This window comes from Littorina saxatilis, linkage group LG10 (genome assembly GCF_037325665.1).
Source record: "Littorina saxatilis isolate snail1 linkage group LG10, US_GU_Lsax_2.0, whole genome shotgun sequence".
Taxonomy (NCBI): Eukaryota; Metazoa; Mollusca; class Gastropoda; order Littorinimorpha; family Littorinidae; genus Littorina; species Littorina saxatilis.
Window position 1 is genome coordinate 15,373,102 of NC_090254.1, and position 26,317 is coordinate 15,399,418.

A 26,317-nucleotide genomic window follows, 5' to 3' on the forward strand; every position below is an offset into this window, starting at 1 on the left:
AAATTGATACACGAGAAAGACAACCCATTATTTATTAAACGAATCTGAAACGCTGTCTTGTATGATAATGATATGATAATAGCAATCATCAGTTCTTCTTCTTCTGCGTTCGATGTTGATGGCCGTGCTAAGCAATCATCAGTAATAATGATGATAATGATAATAATAATAATAAACACATTTTCCCATCAATTGGCTCCTTGCGCTTTTGTCATTGTCTCGTTGTCAACGACACTCCAGTATTTTAAATGTTGTTTTTCTTTGTTTGGACGGAGAGAGGCCAGGAATGACTGTGTCAAAGGCGGAGCAGTATTCCTCGCGTGTGGAGGGATATGACAGTTTTTGACCTCGCTGATTGAGAGAAAATTTAGAACTTGCTAGTGTAAATAAACTCAACCCTATTATATATATATCTGCACCCACTTGTATTCACGCGACGCAGAAGACCGAACCCGGACGTTGCTTCCTGACCAACACAGACATTTACGCATAATTATTTCTCTTGCTGTTAGGCAAGAGTGCAGTCAAGCGTTTGAGTCGCTGCTTTTTGTACATAACAGTGTCACAGTCTTAGTTAAGTCGCCACGCTTTCTAATCCTGTACCGTTATTGTTTGCTGCGGTTTGTTTGTTTGTTCGGTGGGTTTGTTTCCATAAAAAAAGAGATGAGGATTTTGTGTTCGACCATTGTCTCTTTGGTGCTGTGTTCTGTGATTGTGAATTACGCATCAGGTATGTACGTTTAGAGTTTCTTGAGAGAGAGAGAGAGAGAGAGAGAGAGAGAGAGAGAGAGAGAGAGAGAGAGAGAGACAGACAGACAGACAGACAGACAGACAGACAGACACAGACAGAGAGACGCACACACATACAATCATACACACACACACACACACACACACACACACATACACACACACGGCACACACATACACATGACACACTGTGACATGACACACACGCACACACACATACACACACACACACACGCACACACACCCCCACACACACGCACAAACACCCCCACACTCACAAACAAACACACATGACACATACACACACACACACACACACACACACACACACACACTGACACACACACACACTGGCACACATATACGCATTTCTTATCAAACACAGATAATATTTTTTGGCTGTTGTATTCTTGAATGGATCAATGACAGAATAAATGACTGACTGACTGTATACATGAATGAATAATTACTATGATTAAACACGCACATTCCCCTGACATCGTCTCAATGGGGACACATTTTCTGTTTGATGTTGCGTATGTTACACAAGTTAACTCAAATCATTTATTTTGATGACAGCATCTACTAAGTTAAACATAGTGTGGACGTGTGTGTGTCAGTGAATTTTTGTTTTGTCTAAGCAAGACCAGTGGAACCTGTTCGTCAAAAGGTATAACAAGCTCTTCGTCATAGTACAGGCAGGGGAAAGCCCCCCCTCCCCAAATAGAATAGAACAAAAAGCTTTTACGCCTCACGAAATCAAGCGGGGTCGGGAGGTTTCCAGCTCTTGACAGGCACTCAACTTTAAAGTAATGCCTTAAAATGTTAAATATGCAGAGTTTGTAAACCTCCTCAAATAATTTTAGAACAAGACAGAACATTTCTTCTGTCTGACTGTTTCCACTTTGTATGACTATGTCTATGTCTTTGTCTATGTCTTTGTCTCTGTCTCTCTCTAACTCTCTCTCTCTCCCTCTCTCTCTCTCTCTCTCCCTCTCCCTCTCCCTCTCTCTCTCTCTCTCTCTCTCCCTCTCTCTCTCTCTCTAACTCTCTCTCTCTCTCTCTCTCTCTATCTGACAACCCCCTCCACCCCCCCCCCCCCGCCACATACACCTTTTCACAGGCGAGCAATAAAAAAATCGTAAAATATCTTAAAATGTCAAGGAACAGAACGTAAAGGACAGCCTATCCGTTGGCAGGGAGTCTAACAGGTTGAGATACAGTTATGCTCAGCGGCTCATTAACCTACCAGGATTTCCGACATATGAATTATAGTGTGGGTGACAGGCTGTCCACTTTGCGCGAAGATGCCATCGTAATAACTTAGCGCTATGTTTGTCGTCTGGTGTGAAATGAGATGAAATCTTATACTGAGGCTGCTGAGGGCTGTCAGATCCGGTTGTTTTACAACGTACAGTTCTCCTTCTGGCTTTACTCTTGGCCTTTGTGTGTGTATTGTTTTAACTTTTTTGTTTTATTGATAGCACACAAAACGAGTAAAAATGTGACGAGACTCGAGATTACTGTCACAAATACACACGTGTATACCTCCTTCATGTTAATGACCTCCCCCCCCAACACACACACTCACACACACACACACACACGTGTACGCACGCGCACACACACACGCACACACACACACACACACACACGCACAGACAGACAGACAGACAGACAGACAGACAGACAGAAAGACAGACAGACAGACAGAGACAAAGATACAGACAATCAGAAAGACAGACAGAGAGCGTAAAGCGAAACAAGGCACAACGCAACACACTATTACACAAGCACTGAAAGTAGATGGATATTTGTCAGTGTTGATTGGTTGGTTGGTTGCTTATTATTGTTTATCGTCTTTTCAGCAGTGAAAGCTATTCAAGATCGATGCACGTTTGTTACCTTTTTCAGTTTACATGGTAAACTCCATGCGTAGGCCAAAAAAACCACCCATGTTTACGGTAACATAGTCACAAAAAATAGGGTCGGTAGGTCGGGATTTCTTTTTTTTTTTTTTTTCTTCCAAAAAAACATTATTTTTAAGTTATTTTGCCAAAAACACAAAGACTTTTTTATTTTATTTAACTTTTCTTTTCCCCCAAGTGCCAAAAAAAAGTCTAGGGTCGCGCGAAAAAATAAGGTCGGTCGGGATACCGTAAACAGACTTTTTTTGTGTGGCCTTAATACTGTTTACAATCCGGACTATCACTGTGCAGACACATCTACAGTACATTCTGTATTTTATTGACAGGTCAAGCTGATGGTCAAGACACAATACGGCTGGTCAACGGCTCTCACCCACTGGAAGGAAGAGTGGAGATTCTGGTCAACGGAACATGGGGACCTGTGTGTGATTTCATCTGGTCCTCTGATGAAGCAAAAGTGGTTTGTCGACAGCTTGGATATCAATTGTACGTGAACGTTTATTGTATTAGCATTTTCCTGATCGAACCCAGCGCGTCATTGATATATTGCATCCCGGCATTCAGACCTTTCTCAATCTGACTGGACGTCATTCCTTCTCGCGTGGTGTGTGTGTGTACGTGTGTTTTGTTTTTGTTTGTTTGTTTGTATGATTGCTAGTTTTTGTTACTCTATCCCATTGTGTCGTCATTTACTGGGATCTTAATCGGGAGCATGTTATATTGTCTTTTGGCAGTTTTTGTTTGTTTGTTTTGTTTGATTTGTTTATGTGCTTGCATGCTTACTTACGCGTTTTCTCGCTCTGGCCACTCTCACCGACTGCATGCACTCCACAAGCCGAACAGGATACGACCAAGCAGCTTCTGACTGGGAAACAAAAACTCTTTTAAATAAATTGGTGTATGTTCGCATTAAAAATGATTCTTATCAAAGGTGTCTGTTCAGTTAAGTTAGTAGAGTTAGACAGCAATATAATCAGGAAAAGCACTATGTGTTCATTGCTTCTTGAGTCTGCACCATTGCGTTAAAGGCACAGTAAGCCTCCCGTAAACCATCACAGATACACAGTACAAACACGCTTCCATTTGAACGCTCACCGAACGGGAACATCCTAGGTGCCCTACGTAAAGAGCTAGCAATTTTCAAAGAATTAATTTTGCGGATTGTCTGTCAGACAATCGGACGGTCCTTTTTGCGCTTCTGACCTAACTTTTGAAATCTAAATAATAAATTGACAGCTTGTTACACAAACATTCTTAAATCATAAAAGAAATCTTTTTTTAATCAAGACAAGATCAGACCAATACGAAGTTTTGAAAGTTTAAAAAAAAGATAGCCCGGAAGCAGGGTCACGCAAGGTCGTGGTTCTCGTAGCGGCAGACGACGCTGCCTGGCGCCAGTTCCTACAAGAAAAATGTTCATTCAAAATGAACAGCGTCGATGCAATGTCCACCAAAGATTTATTTTGGGAAGTGTTAAAAGGTTAGGGTAAAAAGTCAATGAATTGCATGTTGTGCTGGATATATAAATTGTTTATTTCAGTCAATGCTTGCTATGAATTGATCAAACAGCCACAAGAAAAAACAAGTCGCGTAAGGCGAAATTACTACATTTAGTCAAGCTGTGGAACTCACAGAATGAAACTGAACGTAGTCCGCCGCTAGTGCAAAAGGCAGTGAAAGTGACGAGCCTGTTTGGCGCGGTAACGGTTGCGCTGTGCTTCATAGCACGCTTTACTGTACCTCTCTTCGTTTTAACTTTCTGAGCGTGTTTTTAATCCAAACATATCATATCTATATGTTTTTGGAATCAGGAACCGACAAGGAATAAGATGAAATAGTTTTTAAAACGATTTCGGAAATTTTATTTTGATCATAATTTTTATATTTTTAATTTTCAGAGCTTGTTTTTAATTCAAATATAACATATTTATATGTTTTTGGAATCAGAAAAGGATGAAGAATAAGATGAACGTAAATTTGGATCGTTTTATAATTTATTTATTTTTTTACAATTTTCAGATTTTTAATGACCGAAGTCATTAATTAATTTTTAAGCCACCAAACTGAAATGCAATACGGAAGTCCGGCCTTCGTCGAAGATTGCTTGGCCAAAATTTCAATCAATTTGATTGAAAAATGAGGGTGTGACAGTGCAGCCTCAACTTGTACAAAAAAGCCGGATATGACGTCATAAAAGACGTTTATAAAAAAAAATAAAAAAAACGTCCTGGAATATCATTCCCAGGAAGTCTCATGTCAAATTTCATAAAGATCGGTCCAGTAGTTTAGTCTGAATCGTTCTACACACACACACACAGACAGACACACAGACACACACACACACACACACACACACACACACACACACACACACACACACACACACACACACACACACACACACACGCACATACACCAAGACCCTCGTCTCGATTCCCCCCTCTATGTTAAGACATTTAGTAAAAACTTTTTAATTAAAAAATAGAGCTTGTTTGAAACAGGTAGAAAGGAAGAGTTGATATTGCAATATCTGTACGTGGGAATGTGGTGAAAAAGAGTGCTAAAAGTAGTAAGTCGGCCTCAGATCCATTTCAAATATTTATTGCAGAAAAACAAAATACAAATTAAAAACAAAACCACAGAACCATTACCAGGTGTCATAGGAATGTTTGAAAACAATAGTTTTAATTTTACACTGTAAATACAGGAATCAGAATTAAACACCTCAAATTGGCACATGCATAATGAATCACCTGGAATTGCAACAGGGAGATACTGAAGTAATTGGAAACAAACACTTGAAATTGACAGAGAAACAATTGAAAATATATTACTGACATGAGCGTACAATATTTTAATGGAAGTGCAATTTTAGCACGAAGCATCCGCAGGAGGATGCACTAACAATTACATAGTGCCACAAAATGTGTACGGACATTTCACAACCGTGCATTATTAGCACAGAACACATACATGGGGGCGCACAAAACATTATTGTACCATGATGATGATGATCGGGATTGTTGAAGATCTTTTCTTGTGCAAGGCGCCCCTGTATGACCGCAACTGATCCAACTGGCCGCATCTGAACAAACGACGTCGAAACGGCGCGAAACACGTCCTCTCGGTGATTGACTCGGCTCCTCTCGGTCTTTTTTTTTGTGTGTGTCTTTTTATATTTAGTCAAGTTTTGACTAAATATTTTAACATCGAGGGGGAATCGAAACGAGGGTCGTGGTGTATGTGCGTGTGTGTGTGCGTGTGTGCGTTTGTGCGTGTGTGTGTGTGTGTGTAGAGCGATTCAGACTAAACTACTGGACCGATCTTTATGAAATTTGACATGAGAGTTCCTGGGTATGAAATCCCCGAACGTTTTTTTCATTTTTTTGATAAATGTCTTTGATGACGTCATATCCGGCTTTTCGTGAAAGTTGAGGCGGCACTGTCACGCCCTCATTTTTCAACCAAATTGGTTGAAATTTTGGTCAAGTAATCTTCGACGAAGCCCGGGGTTCGGTATTGCATTTCAGCTTGGTGGCATAAAAATTATTATCAAAATTAAATTGTCCAAATCAATTTAAAAACACTTTCATCTTATTCCTTGTCGGTTCCTGATTCCAAAAACATATAGATATGATATGTTTGGATTAAAAACACGCTCAGAAAGTTAAAACAAAGAGAGGTACAGAAAAGCGTGCTATCCTTCTTAGCGCAACTACTACCCCGCTCTTCTTGTCAATTTCACTGCCTTTGCTCCCCCGAAATCGGCGTATGGCTGCCTGAATGGCGGGGTAAAAACGGTCATACACGTAAAAATCCACTTGTGCTAAAAACATGAGTGAACGTGGGAGTCTAAGCCCATGAACGAAGAAGAAGAAGAAGACTGCCTTTGCTATGAGCGGTGGACTGACGATGCTACGAGTATACGGTCTTGCTGAAAAATTACATTGCGTTCACTTTCATTCTGTGATTTCCACAGCTACTTGACTAAATATTGTATTTTCGCCTTACGCGACTTGTTTTCTTTTCCTTATGGTCGGAGTGGTATATTTATGTACATCTTAGATTAAAAAAAACACCCGAAAGCTGTGTTTAATCGTTTCGCGTAAATTGTACATTTTTTTTCAGCTTTGAAATTGTTTTGGCTTGGAGAGTCAGCGCGCTTTGGCTTGGAGACTAATTCTCCACAGGCACGTTCTTCCCAACCACAGATACCAGCGTCGTCCGCGACGCTGGAATGAACCGTTCACCGCCACTGCTCTAGTTCGCAGCCGTTTCAATGTTGCATTTCAGATTGAAAGGTACACAATAACGTGCTATTGCAGATAAGCTTCCAGAGATTTGCATTGAAATGACAAACTGGCGGCTAAATTGTAAAAAAGAAAAAAAAGGGAAACTGGATTACACGGGTTCACGATGGCTCAGAGGTAAGATAAACCACGCAAAAATAAATTCTTTGAAAATTGCTCGCTCTTTACGGAGGGCACCTAGAATGTTCTCAAGCGTGAGTGTTTAAATGAAATGGTGTTTGCACTGTGTGTAAAAGCCTGACAGTATCTGTGATGGTTTACGGGAGGCTTACTGTGCCTTTAACACAACGTGATTGTTGCGCCCATCAATGTTTTATTCCTGGCAGCCAGAAGCGCTCTCTTCGCAACTTTGACTTGTGAGTCCACAAAGGGAAGAACATCCATTATTGAACCTGTTATTATAAGTCCTCCTTCCTTTGACAGGACTTATATCCACACATCAGGACAGACCAGATGCCATTCCCCTAGCAACAGACGATTGCTTCCGATACGGAATTCATTGAGCGTTGTATCTTGCTGGAGACACATCATTGTACGAACCAACAGGGATCCAATTTCAAAGTAGCTTTATCAAATTTGAAGACAAACTCGCACTGAAATATCTGCCGTTTCCAATTTGCAGCCGGACATTTGCATTTCAATGACCTTAGAGACATAGCCCTACCAAATCATGGATTTACACAACATAAGCATGTCCTACATTTCAAAAGAACTTGAATAATTTGTGTATGCTTTTCATCAAACTTCTTGACACTTAATTATCTAACTTGCAGGACGAGGATCAAACCCTACACCGGGTCTTACTTTGGACAAGGGCCCGCGCCGTATCACCAGACGGATGGCTATTTCGAGTGTCAGGGAAGCGAATCCCGGCTCCTGAACTGTTCCACCCGGGCGTCCTCCATTTGCAAGATCAAAGGCAGGGCCGACGCTGGTGTCTCGTGTGATACTACACAAGGTCTGAGGGTGTTTGAGTGTGTTTGATAGCGCGCGCGCGTGTGTGTGTGTGTGTGTGTGTGTGTGTGTGTGTGTGTGAGTGATAACCAAAAAAGGTCCCGGCCTGAGCGCTAAAACATTAGGCGGGTCATCTAGAATCAGTCCTGATAGGTCAACTCGTCGTCGTTGTGGAATGTTGGCGTAACTCTATTCTTGGCGATTTTATGTGTTTGTGCTTTAGACTAAGTAAATCATTCTTCATGAGAAATACGATGGACAATACATGATTTAACATTCTGTTATCATTCCCCTATCCATACCAGGAACGAATATAAACACGATTTCATAATATTAAGGATATCTCTTCTCCCGAAAAGCTGTTTTAAACGAGTTACGCCAAAATTCCACGACATCGAAATAGCCATATATGATGATAAGTAATTTTGGAGCAGAAGACAAGAGTCCCAGATGAGATAGTCTTCGACATCTGTCGCCGACAGGCGTTTTAACGTCGACGACGACGACGATGATGAAGAAGAAGAATTTTTTGGTTTTTTGTTTGTTTGCTTAACGCCCAGTCCACCACGAAGGGTGATATCAGGGCCGTGCTCCTTTGACATTTAACGTGCGCCACACACAAGACAGAAGTCGCAGCACAGGCTTCATGTCTCACCCAGTCACATTATTCTGACACCGGACCAACCAGTCCTAGCACTTACCCCATAATGCCAGACGCCAGGCGGAGCAGCCACTAGATTGCCAATTTTAAAGTCTTAGGTTCGAACCCACGACCTCCCGCTCACTGGGCGGACGCCTTACCACTAGGCCACCGTGTTGCGGTAAGAAGAAGTAGAAAAAGAAGAAGAAGTAAAAGAAGAAGCCAAAGAAGAAGAAGAAGACACAAGAAGAAGAAGAAGAAGAAGAAGAAGAAGAAGAAGAAGAAGAAGAAGAAGAAGAAGAAGAAGAAGAAGATGATGGTGATGGTTATGATGATGATGAAGATGATGATCTAGATTTACAATTTCCAGATACGGACGACTGTGCCAACCACCAGTGTGAAAATGGTGCGGGATGTGTTGATCAGAACCGTTACTACACCTGTTCCTGTCGCCAAGGATTTACTGGGTCAAGGTGCGAACTTGGTAAGTGAAATTCTAAAGCCGTTAGAGAATCAACTGTTATGTTAGGGGGTGGAGATACAGACGGGTGGGTTGAGACGAGTGGGCGGGTTTTGCAATGACAGTTGTTCGTATCCTAACGCTATATTTATAGTTATCACGAGATATTTAGAAGATGTTGACTGAAAGCAAATGATAACAGACATGTCGAGAAAATGGACATCAGCACGAGACGGCAGGCCGTTAGACCATTCATGACGATGATGATGACGATGACGATGATGATGATGATGATGACTATGATGATGATGATGAACTTTTATTTTTTGTTCTGATGTTGTCTTTGAATAAAATTTAAAAAAAAAATGTTTTTAATAAACTAGACTTACCAGCAGCACATAAGGGCGCAACTCTCGTTCTACATTATTTTTCAGATATCGACGAATGTACCAGCAACCCATGTCAGAACGGTGGAACGTGTCACAATCACGTGGGTCACTTTACCTGCACGTGTTCACCGGGATTTACTGACCAGTTCTGTCAATTCAGTAAGATTTATTATGCGCAGTTGTCTTTCAGCTTTGAACGTTACATTTGTAAGGATATAAATCAGAAATAAAGATTAACAAGTCGCGTAAGGCGAAAATACAATATTTAGTCAAGTAGCTGTCGAACTCACAGAATGAAACGAATGCCATTTTACTCGTAGCATCGTCAGGCCACCGCTCATGGCAAAGGCAGTGAAATTGACAAGAAGAGCGGGGTAGTAGTTGCGCTAAGAAGGATAGCACGCTTTTCTGTACCTCTCTTTGTTTTAACTTTCTGAGCGTGTTTTTAATCCAAACATATCATATCTATATGTTTTTGGAATCAGGAACCGACAAGGAATAAGATGAAAGTGTTTTTAAATTGATTTCGACAATTTAATTTTGATAATAATTTTTATATATTTAATTTTCAGAGCTTGTTTTTAATCCGAATATAACATATTTATATGTTTTTGGAATCAGCAAATGATGGAGAATAAGATAAACGTAAATTTGGATCGTTTTAGAAATTTTTATTTTTTTTTACAATTTTCCGATTTTTAATGACCAAAGTCATTAATTAATTTTTAAGCCACCAAGCTGAAATGCAATACCGAACCCCGGGCTTCGTCGAAGATTACTTGACCAAAATTTCAACCAATTTGGTTGAAAAATGAGGGCGTGACAGTGCCGCCTCAACTTTCACGAAAAGCCGGATATGACGTCATCAAAGACATTTATCGAAAAAAGGAAAAAAACGTTCGGGGATATCAATCCCAGGAACTCTCATGTAAAATTTCATAAAGATCGGCCCAGTAGTTTGGTCTGAATCGCTCTACACGCACGCACGCACGCACACACACACACACACACATACACCACGACCCTCGTTTCGATTCCCCCTCGATGTTAAAATATTTAGTCAAAACTTGACTAAATATAAAAACGACGAAGTGTTTACTGCTGCTCATACTGAAGAAATGTGATGCGGTGACGCAGGAATTTTGATGACGACAGCTTTGCCTCAGCTGTTTCTCTTGCTTTTAATAACAAAGATGTGGGTACATTCAATCAACCAATCAATCAATCAAGCTAGCTAGCAAGCAAGCAAGCAAGCAAGCAATGATGCATGCAAGCAGACAACAAAACAAAAAAACAAAATAAGAATGAAATATAGAAAGAAAGAAAGAAACAGACAAACAAATCCCAGTTGCATGGCATGTTCACATCACTACAGGACTAACGCAGCGTCGATGCTTGCGAAAATACAAAAGTACATGCGTGGTCTTTACAATAAGTTTAAAAATCCTGCTGGAAATGGTACAGGCCGCTTAGTATATTCAAATCCTAATGTGGCTGATGATGTGTCTTCTTCTTCTTCTTCTTCTTCTTCTTCTTCTTCTTCTTCTTCTTCTTCTTCTTCGTTCATGGGCTGAAACTCCCACGATCTCCCATGCTTTTGCACGGGTGGTTTATTTTTACGTGTGTGATCGTTTTTACCCCGCCATTCAGGCAGCCATACGCCGATTTCGGGGGAAGCATGCTGGGTATTTTCGTGTTTCTATTACCCACCGAACTCTGACATGGATGACAGGATCTTTTCTGCACGCACTTGGTCTTGACTGATGCTGTGTACGTGGCTGTCTGTGTGCAGGAGATCTCCCAGGCCACGGGTCAATACGCCTGGTCAACGGCTCTCACCCACTGGAAGGAAGAGTGGAGATTCTGGTCAACGGAACATGGGGACCTGTGTGTGATTTCATCTGGGCCTACGATGAAACGAACGTGGTTTGTCGACAGCTTGGATATAATTCGTACGTGAACTATTTTAATTAATTCGTTGGTAGTTTTCCTCGATCGAAACCCTTGCCAGTGACATCATTGATGTACTGCATGCAATCTAGCTGCAGTCAGCTTTCGATCTTTCTCCATCTGACGTCATTCCCTCTTATCTTTTTGCCACTGTGTGTGTGTGTGTGTGTGTGTGTGTGTGTGTGTGTGTGTGTGTGTGTGTGTATTTGTGTCAAATTTAAAAACAAACTCGCACTGAGGGGCGTGTAAGTCCTTTACATGTCTGCTGTTAAATATTGCAGCCTTACATTGGCAATTTAATGACCTTAAAGGCATAGTCCTACCAATCAGTTTTATTAATCAAAAACATAAACACGTTCTAAACTTCTGCTTGTCATCAAACTTGTTGACACTTAATTAAAGGCACAGTAAGCCTCCCGTAAACCATCACAGATACTGTCAGGCTTTTACACACAGTACAAACACCCTTCCATTTGAACGCTCACCGAACGGGAACATCCTGGCTGCTTTTCGTCGAGAGTGAGACATTTTCAAAGAATTAATTTTCGTGGATCGTGGATCTACAATCAGGCGCCTCGTTTTGGCGCTAGAACTAACTTTTAAAATCTAAATAATAAATTGACAGCTTGTAACAAAAACATTCTTAAATCATAAAAGTTTTTTTTTTCCATCAAGACAAGATCAGTACAATTCGAAGTTTTGAAAGTTTTAGAAAAGGGAGCCCGGAAGCAGTTCACGCAAGGTCGTGTTTCTCAAAACAGACGAATTTTCTGCATAGCGCTCGCTTTCTTTGAAGCCAGCCGCCGCCGACAGGTTCATGTGACTCTCATCCGTTTGTTGCGTTTTAGAATCAGAGGTACACAATAACGTGCTATTGCAGATACAGCCAGTCGTATTGAAACCACACACTGACGACTAAATTGTGAAAAAAAGGAAAGTGGATCACACGGGTTCACGATGGCTCAGGGGTTAGATAAACTACGAAATCTGGTGTGTGGTTTACGCGAGCTAAATAGCAATTCAAACGATGCTATTAAATGCTATTGCAAGTGTGTTCCATAAGGTTAGAACTGCTTTTTTCCTTAGAAGATTTAAATCGTTATGTAAACCATTTGAGACATACTGGTGCTTTAATTATCTGACTTGCAGGACGAGGATCAAGTCTTACACCGGGTCATACTTTGGACAAGGGCCCGCGCCGTATCACCAGACGGATGGCTATTTCCAGTGTAAAGGGAGCGAACCGCGGCTCTTGAACTGTCCCACCAAAGTGTCATCGATTTGCAAGATCAGAGACAGGGCCGACGCTGGCGTCTCGTGTGATACTACACAAGGTACGAGGGTGTGTGTGTGTGTGATAAACAAAAAGGGTCCCGGTGTCACGAACTGAAACCTCTGCTGAACAATCCTTCTCATTGCGGTCAATGCGCATGCCCCAATCTTGGACTTAAAAAATTCGACCCATGGGTTAGGGTTAGGGTTAGGGTTTGGGTAGGGGTTAGGGTTATGGTTATGGTTAGGGTTAGGTTGTTCACGACCTGATTAATCTCCCGATGTTAGCGCATGCGCATTGACCGCATTGAGAAGGATTGTTCAGCCAGAGTTTTCAGTTCGTGACACCGGCCTCAGCGCTGAAACATTTAACGGGTCATCTACAATCAGTCCTGATTGGTCAAGTAGGCGATTTAACGTTGACGACGACGACGGTGATGATGATGATGATGATGATGATGATGATGATGATGATGATGATGATGATGATAGCGACGATGACTATTGTGACCGTCGCGATATAACCCTTACGGGTTGAAAACGACGTTAAACACCAAATAAAGAAAGAAAGACTATTGTGACGGTAGCAACGACGACAATGACAACGACAACTTCATCGACCATTATCTGGATTCCCAATTTCCAGATACGGACGACTGTGCCAACCACCAGTGTGCAAATGGTGCGAGATGTGTTGATCACAACCGTTACTACACCTGTTCCTGTCGCCAAGGATTTACTGGGTCAAGGTGCAAACTTGGTAAGTGCAGCTCCCAAGTCAGGGGGTGGAGATATAGACGGGTGGGTTGCAAGGACTGGGTCGGATTTGCCATGAATGTCGCGTTTCCTAACGCTAGTTATTAGCATCATGACTGTTAGCTAATAATAAGAGCCACGTAGAGAAAATAAATATCAGCACGAATCGGCAGGCCGTTAGCCCACTCGTGGTGATGATATTGCTGGTGCTGCTGGTGCTGCTGCTGCTGCTAATGATGATGATGATGATGAACTTTTATTTATTGCTATGATTTTGTCTCTGAATAAAAAACATAATTATAAAAAAAACATAAAAAAACCAACTAGACTAAACAGCACAATCATGATGGCGCAACTCTTGGTCTACATACCTTTTTATTCTATTTTACAGATATCGACGAATGTGCCAGCAACCCATGTCAGAATGGCGGGACGTGTCACAATCACCTGGGTCACTTTACCTGCACGTGTGCACCGGGATTTACTGATCAGTTCTGTCACTTTCGTAAGTGCCTGCTTCTCTGGATTTTTAATGCGCAGTTGTCTTTCAGTTTTGGGCGTTACATTTTTAAGGATATGAATAAGAAATAAAGATTATAATGTCAAACGACGAAGTGTTGACTGCTGCTCAATCTAAATAAATGTGATGCGGTGACGCAGGAATTCTTTTGACGACAGCTTTGCCTCAGCTGTTTCCCTTGTGTTTGACAACAAGGATGTGGGTATATTCAATCAATTAGTCAATCAATCGATCAACCTATTAATCAATCAGTCAATCAATCGATCAACCAATCAATCAACCAATCAACCAATCAATCAATCAATCATTCATTTATGGATTCAATCAATCAATCAATTAATCAATCAATCAATCAATTAACAAGCACGCAAGCAAGCATATAAGCAAGCTGTCATGAAGTGGAATATGCGAATAAAGAAGTTATTGTTATTAATACGTGCTCTGCCCTATCTAGTTAAACTGACTCTTTCGCACTACACACTTCACACACAGAATCTGGGAGGATACAGACTTATTATTTCCTCACAATTAACAATACAATTCTTCACATCAATACAGCAATACCAATCACCACTCACGAACGCACAGTTCACACAGTGAAATTGCAATCACTCAATACATGTGAGTACATACTACAATCTTCCTAAACCATACTATCTCAATATTAGGTTATTCCACAAGAGCTAGAGGATGTTGACAGACACTCACGAGTTCGTAGTTCCACTTCATGCCGTCATTTACACACTCTGGTGCCGTCCCAAGATAGGCCAAATGGTTCTAAGAGGACGTTAAAACTAATTATCATCAACTCTGGTGCCACGTGACTGTAATCCATGTAGATACCGTTATTCATATCTCACGTTCCTCCCCGAGAAACACTACTTCGCCCTTAGCGAAAAGTACTGGTTCGTCTCAACGTCCAGTGTTGATGGGGACTCCACCGTCCATCCACCTTCGCCGATGTGACTTCTTGTCCTGACATCGTCACGAACTCTCCAGTGTGGGTTCCAACCCCCGGACACCGTCATGGAAACTCCTTAAAAGACCCGTCTCAAGAAGGAGTGCTTGTTCCCAGAACAAGACGACAAGCGAAAACCAACCTCCTTGGCCTTGGTTGCTTAGTTTGATTCGCTGTGACTCTCTCAGTCTCAAACCAGCTATATCTTTCAAACTCGTAAACACATTTCTGTTAAGCCAGGGCTATTTCCTCGTGAATCACACGAAACCCGTGATATCGCTTATAACCTGTCTACTCATCACAATCCATTCTTTTGGGAGGTTAAAATCACGACGACTTTACAAAACCCAACTTATCTCCAAATACCTTACTCACATCTTTGTGACACAAGCAAGCAAGCAGTCAGCAAACAAAAAACCGAACAAACACACAGACACAAAGAAACAAACAAACAAGCACACACAAACACACCAACAAACAAACAAACAAACAACCAAACATACAAACAAACAGTCAGACACATTCCCGTTGCATGACATTTGTTAACATCCCTTCCTGACTGATGCATCGTCGATGCTCATACAAATATTATTATAGTACATGCGTGGTCTTTACAATAAGTTTAAAGAGACAAACTGCTGGAAATTGTACAGGCCACAAATCCTAATGCGGCTGATGTCATGTGCGTGGTTGTCTGTGTGCAGGAGATCTTCCAGGCCACGGGTCAGTACGCCTGGTCAACGGGTCTCAACCCGGTGAAGGCCTGGTGCAGATCCTGGCTAACGGAACGTGGGGGGCTGTGTGTGCGTTCTTCTGGGGAAACACGGATGCGCAGGTTGTGTGTCGTCAGCTAGGATATGATACGTGAGTTTTATCTTTGACTTATTGAGGAAAAAAGAGGTAGGGCGCAATAGCTTAATTCGTATGTAAAAGTTGACGAGTTATTCCTTTTCTGAATTTTCCTCGATTTTTTACGTTTTTGTCGGAGTTTGAGGGTATTTGACCCCTGTAAAAGAAATCTGTGATCCGAAAAGTGTGCCAGATAGCCAAGTTGAGCACCTTAAATGGCTTAGACAGTTTGAATGAAATGACACGTGGAGGAAGGCATCGCTGGGGTTCGAAAGTGGTTGCAATACTATTTTTGGCACGATTTATATTAGAGCGCTTACATCTTTATGACATCTTGAATACTTTAGAAATAATTGAGATAGTGTAGTCAAGCAAGCGATTTAATGGTAGGTGAAATGTGCAGATTGACAGATTGACCATCAAGATAAGTTGTTGTCACTAATTGTTTGTCTGTGCACTTCAAAGACCGTTGGTCGATATATTTGTGACTTTGTTTGTTTGTTTGTTTGCTTAACGCCCAGCCGACCACGAAGGGCCATATCAGGGCAGTGCTGCTTTGACATATAACGTGCGCCACACACAAGACAGAAGTCGCAGCACAGGCTTCATGTCTCACCCAGTCACATTATTCTGACACCGGACCAACCAGTCCTAGCACTAACCCCATAATGCCAGACGCCAGGCGGAGCAGCCACTAGATTGCCAATTTTAAAGTCTTAGGTATGACCCGGCCGGGGTTCGAACCCACGACCTCCCGATCACGGGGCGGACGCCTTACCACTAGGCCAACCGTGCCGGTTTCTGAGATCTTGATAACATAAGAAATATTTCAGATAGTGTAGTCAAGCAAGCGATTTTTATGGTAGGTGACATGTGCAGATCGACAGATTGACAGAGTGAACACTAATTCTCCTCCGAAAGCGGCGTATGGCTGCCTAAATGGCGGGGTAAAAACGGTCCTACACGTAAAAATCCACTCGTGCAAAAAACACGAGTGAACGTGGGAGTTTCATCCCATGAACGCAGAATAACAAACGTTCTAACAACTTACCTTTTTTGTTTTTGTGTGCAGACTTACATCAAAAGCTTACGAGGTGGACGTGGCTAGAGGCGAGGTGGTGTCCACCACTTGGATGGACGACGTGGACTGTAGAGGCAACGAAACACGACTGGTCGACTGTTCGCCGCGTCTAGCAGTCAAACATACCTGTTGGACATCTCAGTATGCTGGGGTGACGTGTGGTCCTCTTCTAGGTACAGTGTCTGTCTGTCTGTGTGTCTGTCTGTCTTGGACTGCTCAGTATGCTAGGATGTCTCGCGGCTGTGATCTAGGTGCAGTTGTCTGCCTGCCTGTCTAACTATCTGCTTGTCTGCCTGTCTATCTGCCTACCAGTCTGTCTGTCAGTGAATACAGAAACTTTAAAAAAACAACAACATTAATTGATTTAATAGGCGACACAAGCTACATACAGTGTACTAAGTTATTTCCCATGCAGTATCGACGGTAATTGCCTGTCTGCTGTTTGTACGGATCTAAAGAACTGTTTTAGCGTGCCGCGTTCGGATTCACTGTCACTACTCATTTCTCTACCCAACACCCGTTACTTTGTTTTACTCGAGAAGAAAAATGGCGACTTTAGTATCACGTGTAACACGCCTTTTTCTCTTGTGGCATCAAACATTGCTGTTGTTAATGCAGTATCTTATTATTATTGTGAGACTAACATGTAGTTTTAGTATTGGTGTCCGGGAACAGACTACTTCCAATTCAGTAGGGGGGCGACTATCCTCAACCCGGCGGGTCCCTAGGTGGCGGATAGGGGAACGGCCCCCAGATATGGGGGCCAGCTGCGAATATAGAATAAGCAGTCCCGGACCAACTAGCGGTGTCTCTACCAGGACGGGGTGGGTCGGCAGATGGCACTGACTCCACTATAAAATGCCCTACGTGTCCCATGACGGTTACACCATGCGAGTAAGAGCCGCATTAAAAGCTTTAGCCCAGGGGTGGGACCCCCGGTAAGAAATCTCCCATGTGTTCCCAGGGTTAGGTTTTTGAGCCAGGAACTAAGGGCGGGGTAACCCCGAAAGAAACCTAAGGGCTGAAGTCGGAGGATCTGGGCCAACAGGCGCACCTTAACCAACTATAGATCCACGCAAATCGCAAAAGCGAACGACAAGAAGACGTATTGGTGTCAGTGTTGGAATCTGACAGTTGTAACCGTGTGCCGAAACACTACGATCACCTCGGGAAGCGAAGTGCAATCAAACAGGATTGAAAATGTTAGGGCTAATTTCTTAGCCCTATAAAAACTGTTATGCAAACCCGAAGGTTTCCATGAACATACAGACAATCGGAAACCACCAGACCCTATCACAAACAGAATTCTACAATACACCGGTGTTGACTTTTAAAGGCCAACAACTCGGGTGCAGAGTCTGCTGTGAAAGGAGCGGTAGCCTCCCCTGTCACACATTTATGAAGTACTAAAGTAAAATAATAAGTATATTCATTTTTCATAACATGATATACTATTTGTTATATCAATACCTTAGTTATAATACTTCGTTATTTTTTAATCTAGCCAAGACCACAACCTCAAGCGTTGCTGGACCGGCCACAAGCCCTGTGCTCGTTTTCACAACAGACACAGAACACTCCAAGAACACAGAAAGCATGGACACCCATTCTACAACTCAGAACAGTGGTAACGAATCGGATGCGCTGGAAAACAACATCCACACCAAAGACGACATCAACTGGGGGGCTGTGGCTGGCGGAGTTGCAGCGGTTGTTGTCGTCGTCGCTGTGGTCGTCGTCGTTGTCGTCTTGTGGCGACGTGGACATCTTGGTGGGATTTTGTGTAAGTTGCCCTTGCTTGAAGTCTCTCCAGTGGTCCCCCAGATTTCTAAGGTTTCTGGACATTCAAGAAGAAGGAAGGAAAAGGAAGGAATAGAAAAGGAGGGAACATTTAGAGAAGAAACAAAACCAAACCATGTTTGTTTGCTTAACGCCCAGCCGACCACGAAGGGCCATGTCAGGGCGGTGCTGCTTTGACATATAACGTGCGCCACACACAAGACAGAAGTCGCAGCACAGGCTTCATGTCTCACCCAGTCACATTATTCTGACACCGGACCAACCAGTCCTAGCACTAACCCCATAATGCCAGACGCCATGCGGAGCAGCCACTAGATTGCCAATTTTAAAGTCTTAGGTATGACCCGGCCGGGGTTCGAACCCACGACCTCCCGATCATGGGTGGGACGCCTTACCTCTAGGCCAACCGTGCTGGTAAACCAAAACTAACCCAACCAAAACAAGCAAAGCACTCTAAACAAAATTAAAGGAAATAAAATTCAGACACCCGAGTAAGAAAGTTCAGTGGGGTCACGACAGAGAAAACAGCGTTTTTGTTGTTGTTGTTTTGTTTTAGTTTTGTTTTAATTTTGCAATTGTTAATCTGTCGGGACAAAATGGCTTGGTGGTTTTGCACGCTTTCAGTCGCTAGTATCATCATTCTCATTAAAACACTATTTTAAAAGTATACAGGAGGATTTGAATTAATTTTGACAATAAAAGCGCTATAAAACCTCCAGTTTGAAAACGAATCATCTCTGCATTTAAATAAAAATCTTTTTGTGTGTAGCTGTGGAAATACGCTCAAGAACGTAAAAGTCAGCTTGTCTGCTTCTGCTGTTGTCCTCGCATCAAAATCATTTGTTATATCCTTCTAATCCCCCACCCACAATAATTTCTGCAAAATAAATTGTACACACTGACCCTCCCATCGCATGGAGCACACTTTTCATTACTGTTTATTGCCTTCGAGGATTTCAAACGGAAGTAATATTTTTTTATTTTATTTTATTTTATTTACGAGGATTTATATCTCGCACGTATCTCACCACACAAGGCGACTCAAGGCGCATGTTACCTATTAATGCCGTGTGAGATGGAATTTTTTACACAATCACGCATTCACATCGGCCAGTAGATCAACAGCCTATAGGCGCTGCATCCACCTTTCACGGCCTATTATTCCAGGTCACACGGGTATTTTGGTGGACATTTTTATCTACGCCTATACAATTTTGCCAGGAAAGACCTTTTTGTCAATCGTGGGATCCTTAACGTGCATACCCCAATGTAGTGTACACGATAGTCAAACTACGGTTGTAGAGTCACCGCCGATTGTGAAATCAGAACATTGTGCAAACGATAAAAGAAAGATTGTGAAATTAGAACATTGTGCAAACGATAAAAGAAAGATTGTGAAATTAGAACATTGTGCAAATGATAAAAGAAAGCGTACTGATGAGAATAATATCGCTACAGGTAAAAGCCCAGTGTATGACAACCCCAAGAAGGTGCCGGATGAGCAAGACACACAAACCTACACGGACCTAAGCGTGTATGAGGTCATCGACAATGACGTCATGGGTGAGAGCTTCCCCCTGAATATCCGAGTATTTCAAATGTTATTGTCAAAGTAAACTTCTGTGCTGAACAATGCTGTATTTTTCAAACATTGTGCAAAACATGTCAAATGACCATATCTTCCACCCTTCCTTTACATGTTTTTGAAAAACCTCACTTTCCTACCTTTACCTCGAGTTAAAACAATCAACATGCCAAGCAACAAGTATGTGTGCGTGCGTACGTGTTCGTTCGTGTACGTGTATGTGTGTGTGCGTATATGTGTGTGCGCGTTCATGCGTGCGTGCATGCGTGCGTGCTTGGATGTATGTGTGTGTGTGTGTGTGTGTGTGTGTGTGTGCGTGCTTGGATGTATGTGTGTGTGTGTGTGTGTGTGTGTGTGTGTGTGTGTGTGTGTGTGTAGGTGTGTGTTTGTATATACTTGTGTGTTTGTGTTGCAGGTCACAATCCAGTGTACGACGCGCTAGAGAAAGAGAAGGACAGAGAATCCAGACTCTACACCTCCCTGAATGTGACCTCAGGCGTGGGAGCTACAAGTAACATACCAGAAGGTGACTCTTTAAAAAAAATGTCTTGTGTGGTTGGTTGGTCGTTTGGTTATCTTTTCCACCTTCTTGTATGCTAATATCTGTGTGTGTGTGTGTGTGTGTGTGTGTGTGTGTGTGTGTGTGTGTGTGTGTGTGTGTGTGTGTGTGTGTGTGTGTGTGTGTGTTTGACCATTGTTGTCTGCGCTGCGTCTCTGTGTAAATGTAATGGGTTTTTTGTTTTTGTTTTGCGTAAACGTCTAGATGACATATTGTCATGTTTATCAAACACCTCGAGAAAAATCTTCTTATTATCCTGATTTTGTGAGTGAATTTGAAGTTTGAATTTAAAAAATGCTTTAATTGTTTTGTGGAGTTATGATTGTTGGTAACCTTCTGAATAACATCAACACTATTAACACGAAAACGGAAAAAAAATCAATCGAACAAGCAAACAGGCGTCCAAAAGAAACAACAACAACAACAACAACAACACAACAACAACAACAACAACAACAACAACAACAACAACAACAACAACAACAACAACAACAAGTCGCGTAAGGCGAAATAACATTTAGTCAAGCTCAGTCGAACTCACAGAATGAAACTGAACGCACTGCATGTTTTCCGCAAGACCGTACACTCGTAGCATCGTCTGTCCACCGCTCGTGGCAAAGGCAGTGAAATTAACAATCCAGAAAAGCGCGGTAGCGGTTGCACTGAGGAGGATAGCACGCTTTTCTATATCTCTATTCTTTTTAACTCTCTGAACGTGTTTTTAATCCAAACATGTCATATCTATATGTTTTGGGAATCAGGAACGGACAAGGAATAAGATGAAATTGTTTTTAAATCGATTTCGGACATTTTATTTTAATCATAATTTTTATATTTTTAATTTCCAGAGCTTGTTTTTAATCCGAATATAACATATTTATATGGTTTTGGAATCAGAAAATGATGAACAATACGATAAATGTATTTTTGGATCGTTTTATAAAAAAATAATTTTAATTACAATTTTCAGATTTTTAATGACCAAAGTCATCAATTAATTTTTAAGCCTCCAAGCTGAAATGCAATACCAAAGTCCGGCCTTTGTCGAAGATTGTTTGGCCAAAATTTCAATCAATTTGATTGAAAAATGAGGGTGTGACAGTGCCGCCTCAACTTTTACAAAATGCCGGATATGACGTCATCAAAGATATTTATCGAAAAAAAAATGGGAAAAAAACGTCCGGGGATATCATTTCCAGGAACTCTCATATCAAATTTCATAAAGATCGGTCTAGTAGTTTAGTCTGAATCGCTCTACACACACACACACATACACCACGACCCTCGTCTCGATTCCCCCTCTATGTTAAAACATTTAGTCAAAACTTGACTAAATGTAAAAACTACAACAACAACGAATGAACTCAAAAACAAAACAATTAATTTCTTTATTTCTTCTAATTGTGGTTTTCACTGTTGGCTTCATTCCAGGCAAACAACAGAGCACGTCGGAACCAGTGTATCAAAACACGGCCGCAACTGAAGAGGAGAGATACCTGTGATAGACTATGACAGTGACAAGAACATACAACACCATGCATATGTCGCAGGGCCGGACCTAAGTAGGGTTGGGGGGGGGGGGGTCCCAATTGTGGTAGGGGTATATTATTTGAGGGTGTGAAGCACCTGAACCTCCTAGGGGGTCCGGAAAAAAACCCTGGATCCGGCCCTGTGTCGTGCCTACTTCACGGAAATGCCGAATTCGCGGAATCGGCAACTTTTTTGCCTATTTCGCGTAATCGGCAAAACACTGCCCATTACGCGAAATCGGCAGCGGTTTGCCGAAAACGCGTAAAGGCTTCTATTATTTGCTCGTTTTGCGAAATCGGCAGCCACTTTTTGGTTTTAAAGTTCTCAAATGCCTGGGATATCATCACACTTAGACAGCTAGACACTCGAATGGATAGATATCGCAATAATCGATAAGTTATGTCAAAAAGTAGTTTTCGTGCATTTCCGGAGTTAAGCTCGACACAGACCAACACTGACCATAAAAACCATATAAGGGAAGTAAATCAATGTTAATGCAATGTTCTGGTGAAGCAAAAAGTAACTGACTGGATGCCACTTTTGCTAAATGGGCAAATTTTAGAAGCCTTTCCGATTTTTCGGCAAAACGCTGCCGATTTCGCGTAATGGGCTGCGTTTTGCCGGTTACGCGAAATGGGCAAAATGTTGCCGATTCCGTGAATTCGGCAACTCCGTGATTTTGGCACGACATATACATGTATTTGTTGTGACCACATCAATAAGACGGCATAAGATGTGATGATAAGTAATGTTTAACGCCCTCACGGTAAAATCATTAGGGGCATGTTCCCGGGTTTGACCCCGACTTTAGATGGTTATTAAAATAAAAAATTAAAATAATAAAAAAAAGATAAATACATAAAAATAAAATAAAATAAAATAGATAAATAAAATAAAAATGAAAAGGGCCACCGCAAGGGACAGATGGTTGTCGTGCTCTAGCTCCTCAGTGGTCAACGAGGCACCAGAGCCGGAGGTACGTGGTTTCAAGTAGCGTCATGGAGTTAGTTTGGAGATCCAGCTGGATCATTATGTGTCAGTGCTGGCAGTCAGCGTTGCCGTTGTGGGTCTCTTTTCACTTTGAATGGAGTTGTGGTGTCACAGTACCAGGGGCAAGTGCCTTGCCGTCTGCTGGTTTGTCTTGAGGCGGTTTGGTTGTAAAGAGCCTTTGATACCACAGCCCCGGCAGTCTAAGGTCCTAGTCCTGATTATTCGGCTTCCAATTTCCCCACTGTGTTTTATAAAATAATCATATTATGAAAGCACATACATTCTTATCTTAGTTTTTATGTATTCATTGTTAGCAAACATCGGCATTATTCATGTTTATTTTAAACGCAATTATTGTTATTTATAGATCACAGGCACTTGATGTAAAGTAGGTCACACACGTGTAAATGTTGTGCCCAGTTTTTTTTTCTGTCTCTGTTATTATTTTAGTCAGCAGGTCTATACTACTTATTTGCATGTGTGATATATCTGTAGGCCTAGGCCTATACTAGTGATTACTGTGTGTGATACATGAAATGTGATATGAATGCTGTTTTTATATGTTATACTCTTACTTTCTGCCTATGTCTTAATCCCAAGCGCAAGACAAATTCTTCTATGTGAAAATTGAAGCCAATAAAATTTGAGTTGAGTTGAGTTGAGTTGAGTTGAGTTGAGTTGAGCCATCCAGGGAGCCATGTCTCATAAAAGTGTATGTCTGTAGGCACATTTGGTTTGGTTCCCGTGGCCGGCTGCTGCCTCGGCCAGTGGCATAAGATGTGAATACATGCAGTCTTTTATCACTGTCGGAATCTCAATTTACTTATTATTGTGGCAAAAATGTGTGTGGGAAAATTCAAATACGGGAAACCAATAGAAATTGTGTGCATATTTAATTCAGAGTTAGATTTGCGACACATATAGACTGAGAATAATGGTAATTGTAAAATATTTTAATAAAATTGTCCATTATTGGTATTTGTCCATGATAGAGGTGAAAAGATTAGGGCAAAAGAAGTAAATTTAAAAAAAATTTTCAACCCGTTATTTAGGCTGTTGATTTAAAAATGTAAGAATTTGATTGATAAAAGAAAAAAGACCTATGAAGAAGGATGCTCCCAGCCGGAAAAAAAAGGAAAAAAGGCAAATAAGAAGGGTAGCAGCAACCTGCATGCAACTGAGGTTAAAAATTTTTTTAAAAAATAAAAAATCACTGTCGGAATGTATCAAGAGTATTATTTGCGTCTTAAATATCCATGTGCGTATGTGTGTGTGTGTGTGTGTGTGTGCGTGTGTGTGTGTGTGTGAAGTGCATTCATTTCAGGTAAATTACCACAAATAAATGTCAGATGTTCTTGTCTACGTTTGCTTTGGTTTGAAACTTGGATTTAAACTTAGTGTTAAACGTGGCGCAATTTTTGTTTTTTGAAATGTTAATAATTATGTTCATTATTGTTACAGCAATTACTAAGGTGTGAATTATAACACTGCCCAATTTCTTCATGAGATTGTCCCGTGTACATGTGTGTGTTTATGAGCGAGCTTGCGTGCCAGCATGCGTGCGCACATCTCTCTCTCTCTCTCTCTCTCTCTCTCTCTCTCTCTCTCTCTCTCTCTCTCTCTCTCTCTCTCCCCTGCATGTGTGTCTGTCTGTCTGTCTGTCTGTCTGTCTGTCTGTCTCAGTCTTGGCAAGGCCAGTTTTGTCCAGTTCCTGCGTCTCGGTATGGTTCGCTAAATGTGCCAACAGTTTGTTTTTGCGAAATGAAAAACAAAGTTGTAGGGTCGGCGGGAAAAAATAGGGTCGGTCGGGTTACCCTAAACCAACATATATATGTTTATTTGACCTAAGCAACAATTGTTGCAAATTGTATAGGCTGTCGACCAGTATCAGAAGCAAACCTGACCAGGTATTTGTGTACTTCATCCACTGCGATGAAACCAGAACCGAGTGTAGTTTGGTGTTATAAATATAAAGGATAGGCCTGTGCGAGACTATCCAATCATAACCCCAGAATTCCTCCAACGTGTCCATCAGAATATCAATATGTTATAGGTGATACTATTTATTTGCATGTATGATACAGGTACAAATGTGATAATTGTAGGCTTATACTAGTGATTACTGTGTGTGATACATGAAATGTGATATGAATGCTGTTTTTATATGTTATACTCTTACTTTCTCCCAAGCGCAAGACAAATTCTTCTATGAAAATTGAAGCCAATAAAATTTGAGTTGAGTTGAGTTGAGTTGAGTTATATTAAATTATAATCGTCTCAAATATTATCCAAAAATACATCAATCTACTTAAACACACCGAGTCACGGTTACTGGCGGCCAAAAGTAACAAAGTCATTTTCAGTCACAATATCGGCGCCTTGGAAACCCATGCCATCATATAAACTGTCGTACGGCAGTGCTTGGAAATGGAGCCCAGCATTACTTCCAATGTTTCCACACACAAAAATGTCAATCATCCAACGACCCTTGGCTAATTTAGGAATATGTAGAAACAAACATTGTTATAAGAATGAATATTAAGCAAAAGAATGGGAACACACATTTTGACATGAAGCATGAACGTTCAAGAAGTATAATCTAGTGTTAGCTACATGTATGCATGAGCTTACATACATTCAACAGGAGCGTTGTGTGGGTATCCTTGAACATGAACTATGCTTTCGTTCCCAACTTAAAGAACAATAACAGGTATGCTTACAATTATGAACAATTATTAATATATTTTCTGCCGTTGTCTGCTTCCTGCTTTTGCAAACTGCTTTCAGATAGTCTCATTTATTCATAAATACGGCGTCATAAGTCAAAAGATCATCTATCCAACATTTTAATTTAGTATAACCATGTTATATCACACACAAAATAATTGTGACTTATAAGTGAAAACAATGCAAAACAAAACCAAATTATACCTGATTAGCAGATTGCGCTTAACTACCACAAATAGGCGTTCCAATAACACACAAAGGAAACACGTATACGCATGGTGCCTACAACACAAACCGAGAAGAAGAAAT

At 41.4% G+C, this 26,317-nt stretch overlaps 1 protein-coding gene across 2 annotated transcripts; it reads left to right on the forward strand.

Annotated features, from left to right (window-relative positions):
• The first annotated feature begins 291 nt into the window (after positions 1 to 291).
• On the forward strand, positions 292 to 24,787 carry LOC138978252 (egg peptide speract receptor-like). 2 transcript variants are annotated; one of them, XM_070350918.1, is made up of 15 exons: positions 295 to 730; positions 3,005 to 3,164; positions 7,762 to 7,946; positions 8,953 to 9,066; positions 9,477 to 9,590; positions 11,224 to 11,383; positions 12,531 to 12,715; positions 13,300 to 13,413; positions 13,801 to 13,914; positions 15,592 to 15,751; positions 16,809 to 16,990; positions 18,322 to 18,600; positions 20,076 to 20,180; positions 20,618 to 20,728; positions 22,193 to 23,953. In XM_070350918.1, the coding sequence occupies exons 1-15, from the start codon at positions 664 to 666 to the stop codon at positions 22,261 to 22,263; spliced, it is 2,121 nt and encodes a 706-aa protein (XP_070207019.1). In that variant the 5' UTR covers positions 295 to 663; the 3' UTR covers positions 22,264 to 23,953. The 2 variants fall into 2 exon arrangements, with proteins under 2 accessions (XP_070207020.1, XP_070207019.1); XM_070350919.1 differs by lacking the exons at positions 13,300 to 13,413; positions 13,801 to 13,914 and having other exon boundaries at positions 292 to 730; positions 22,193 to 24,787.
• The last annotated feature ends 1,530 nt before the right edge of the window (positions 24,788 to 26,317 follow it).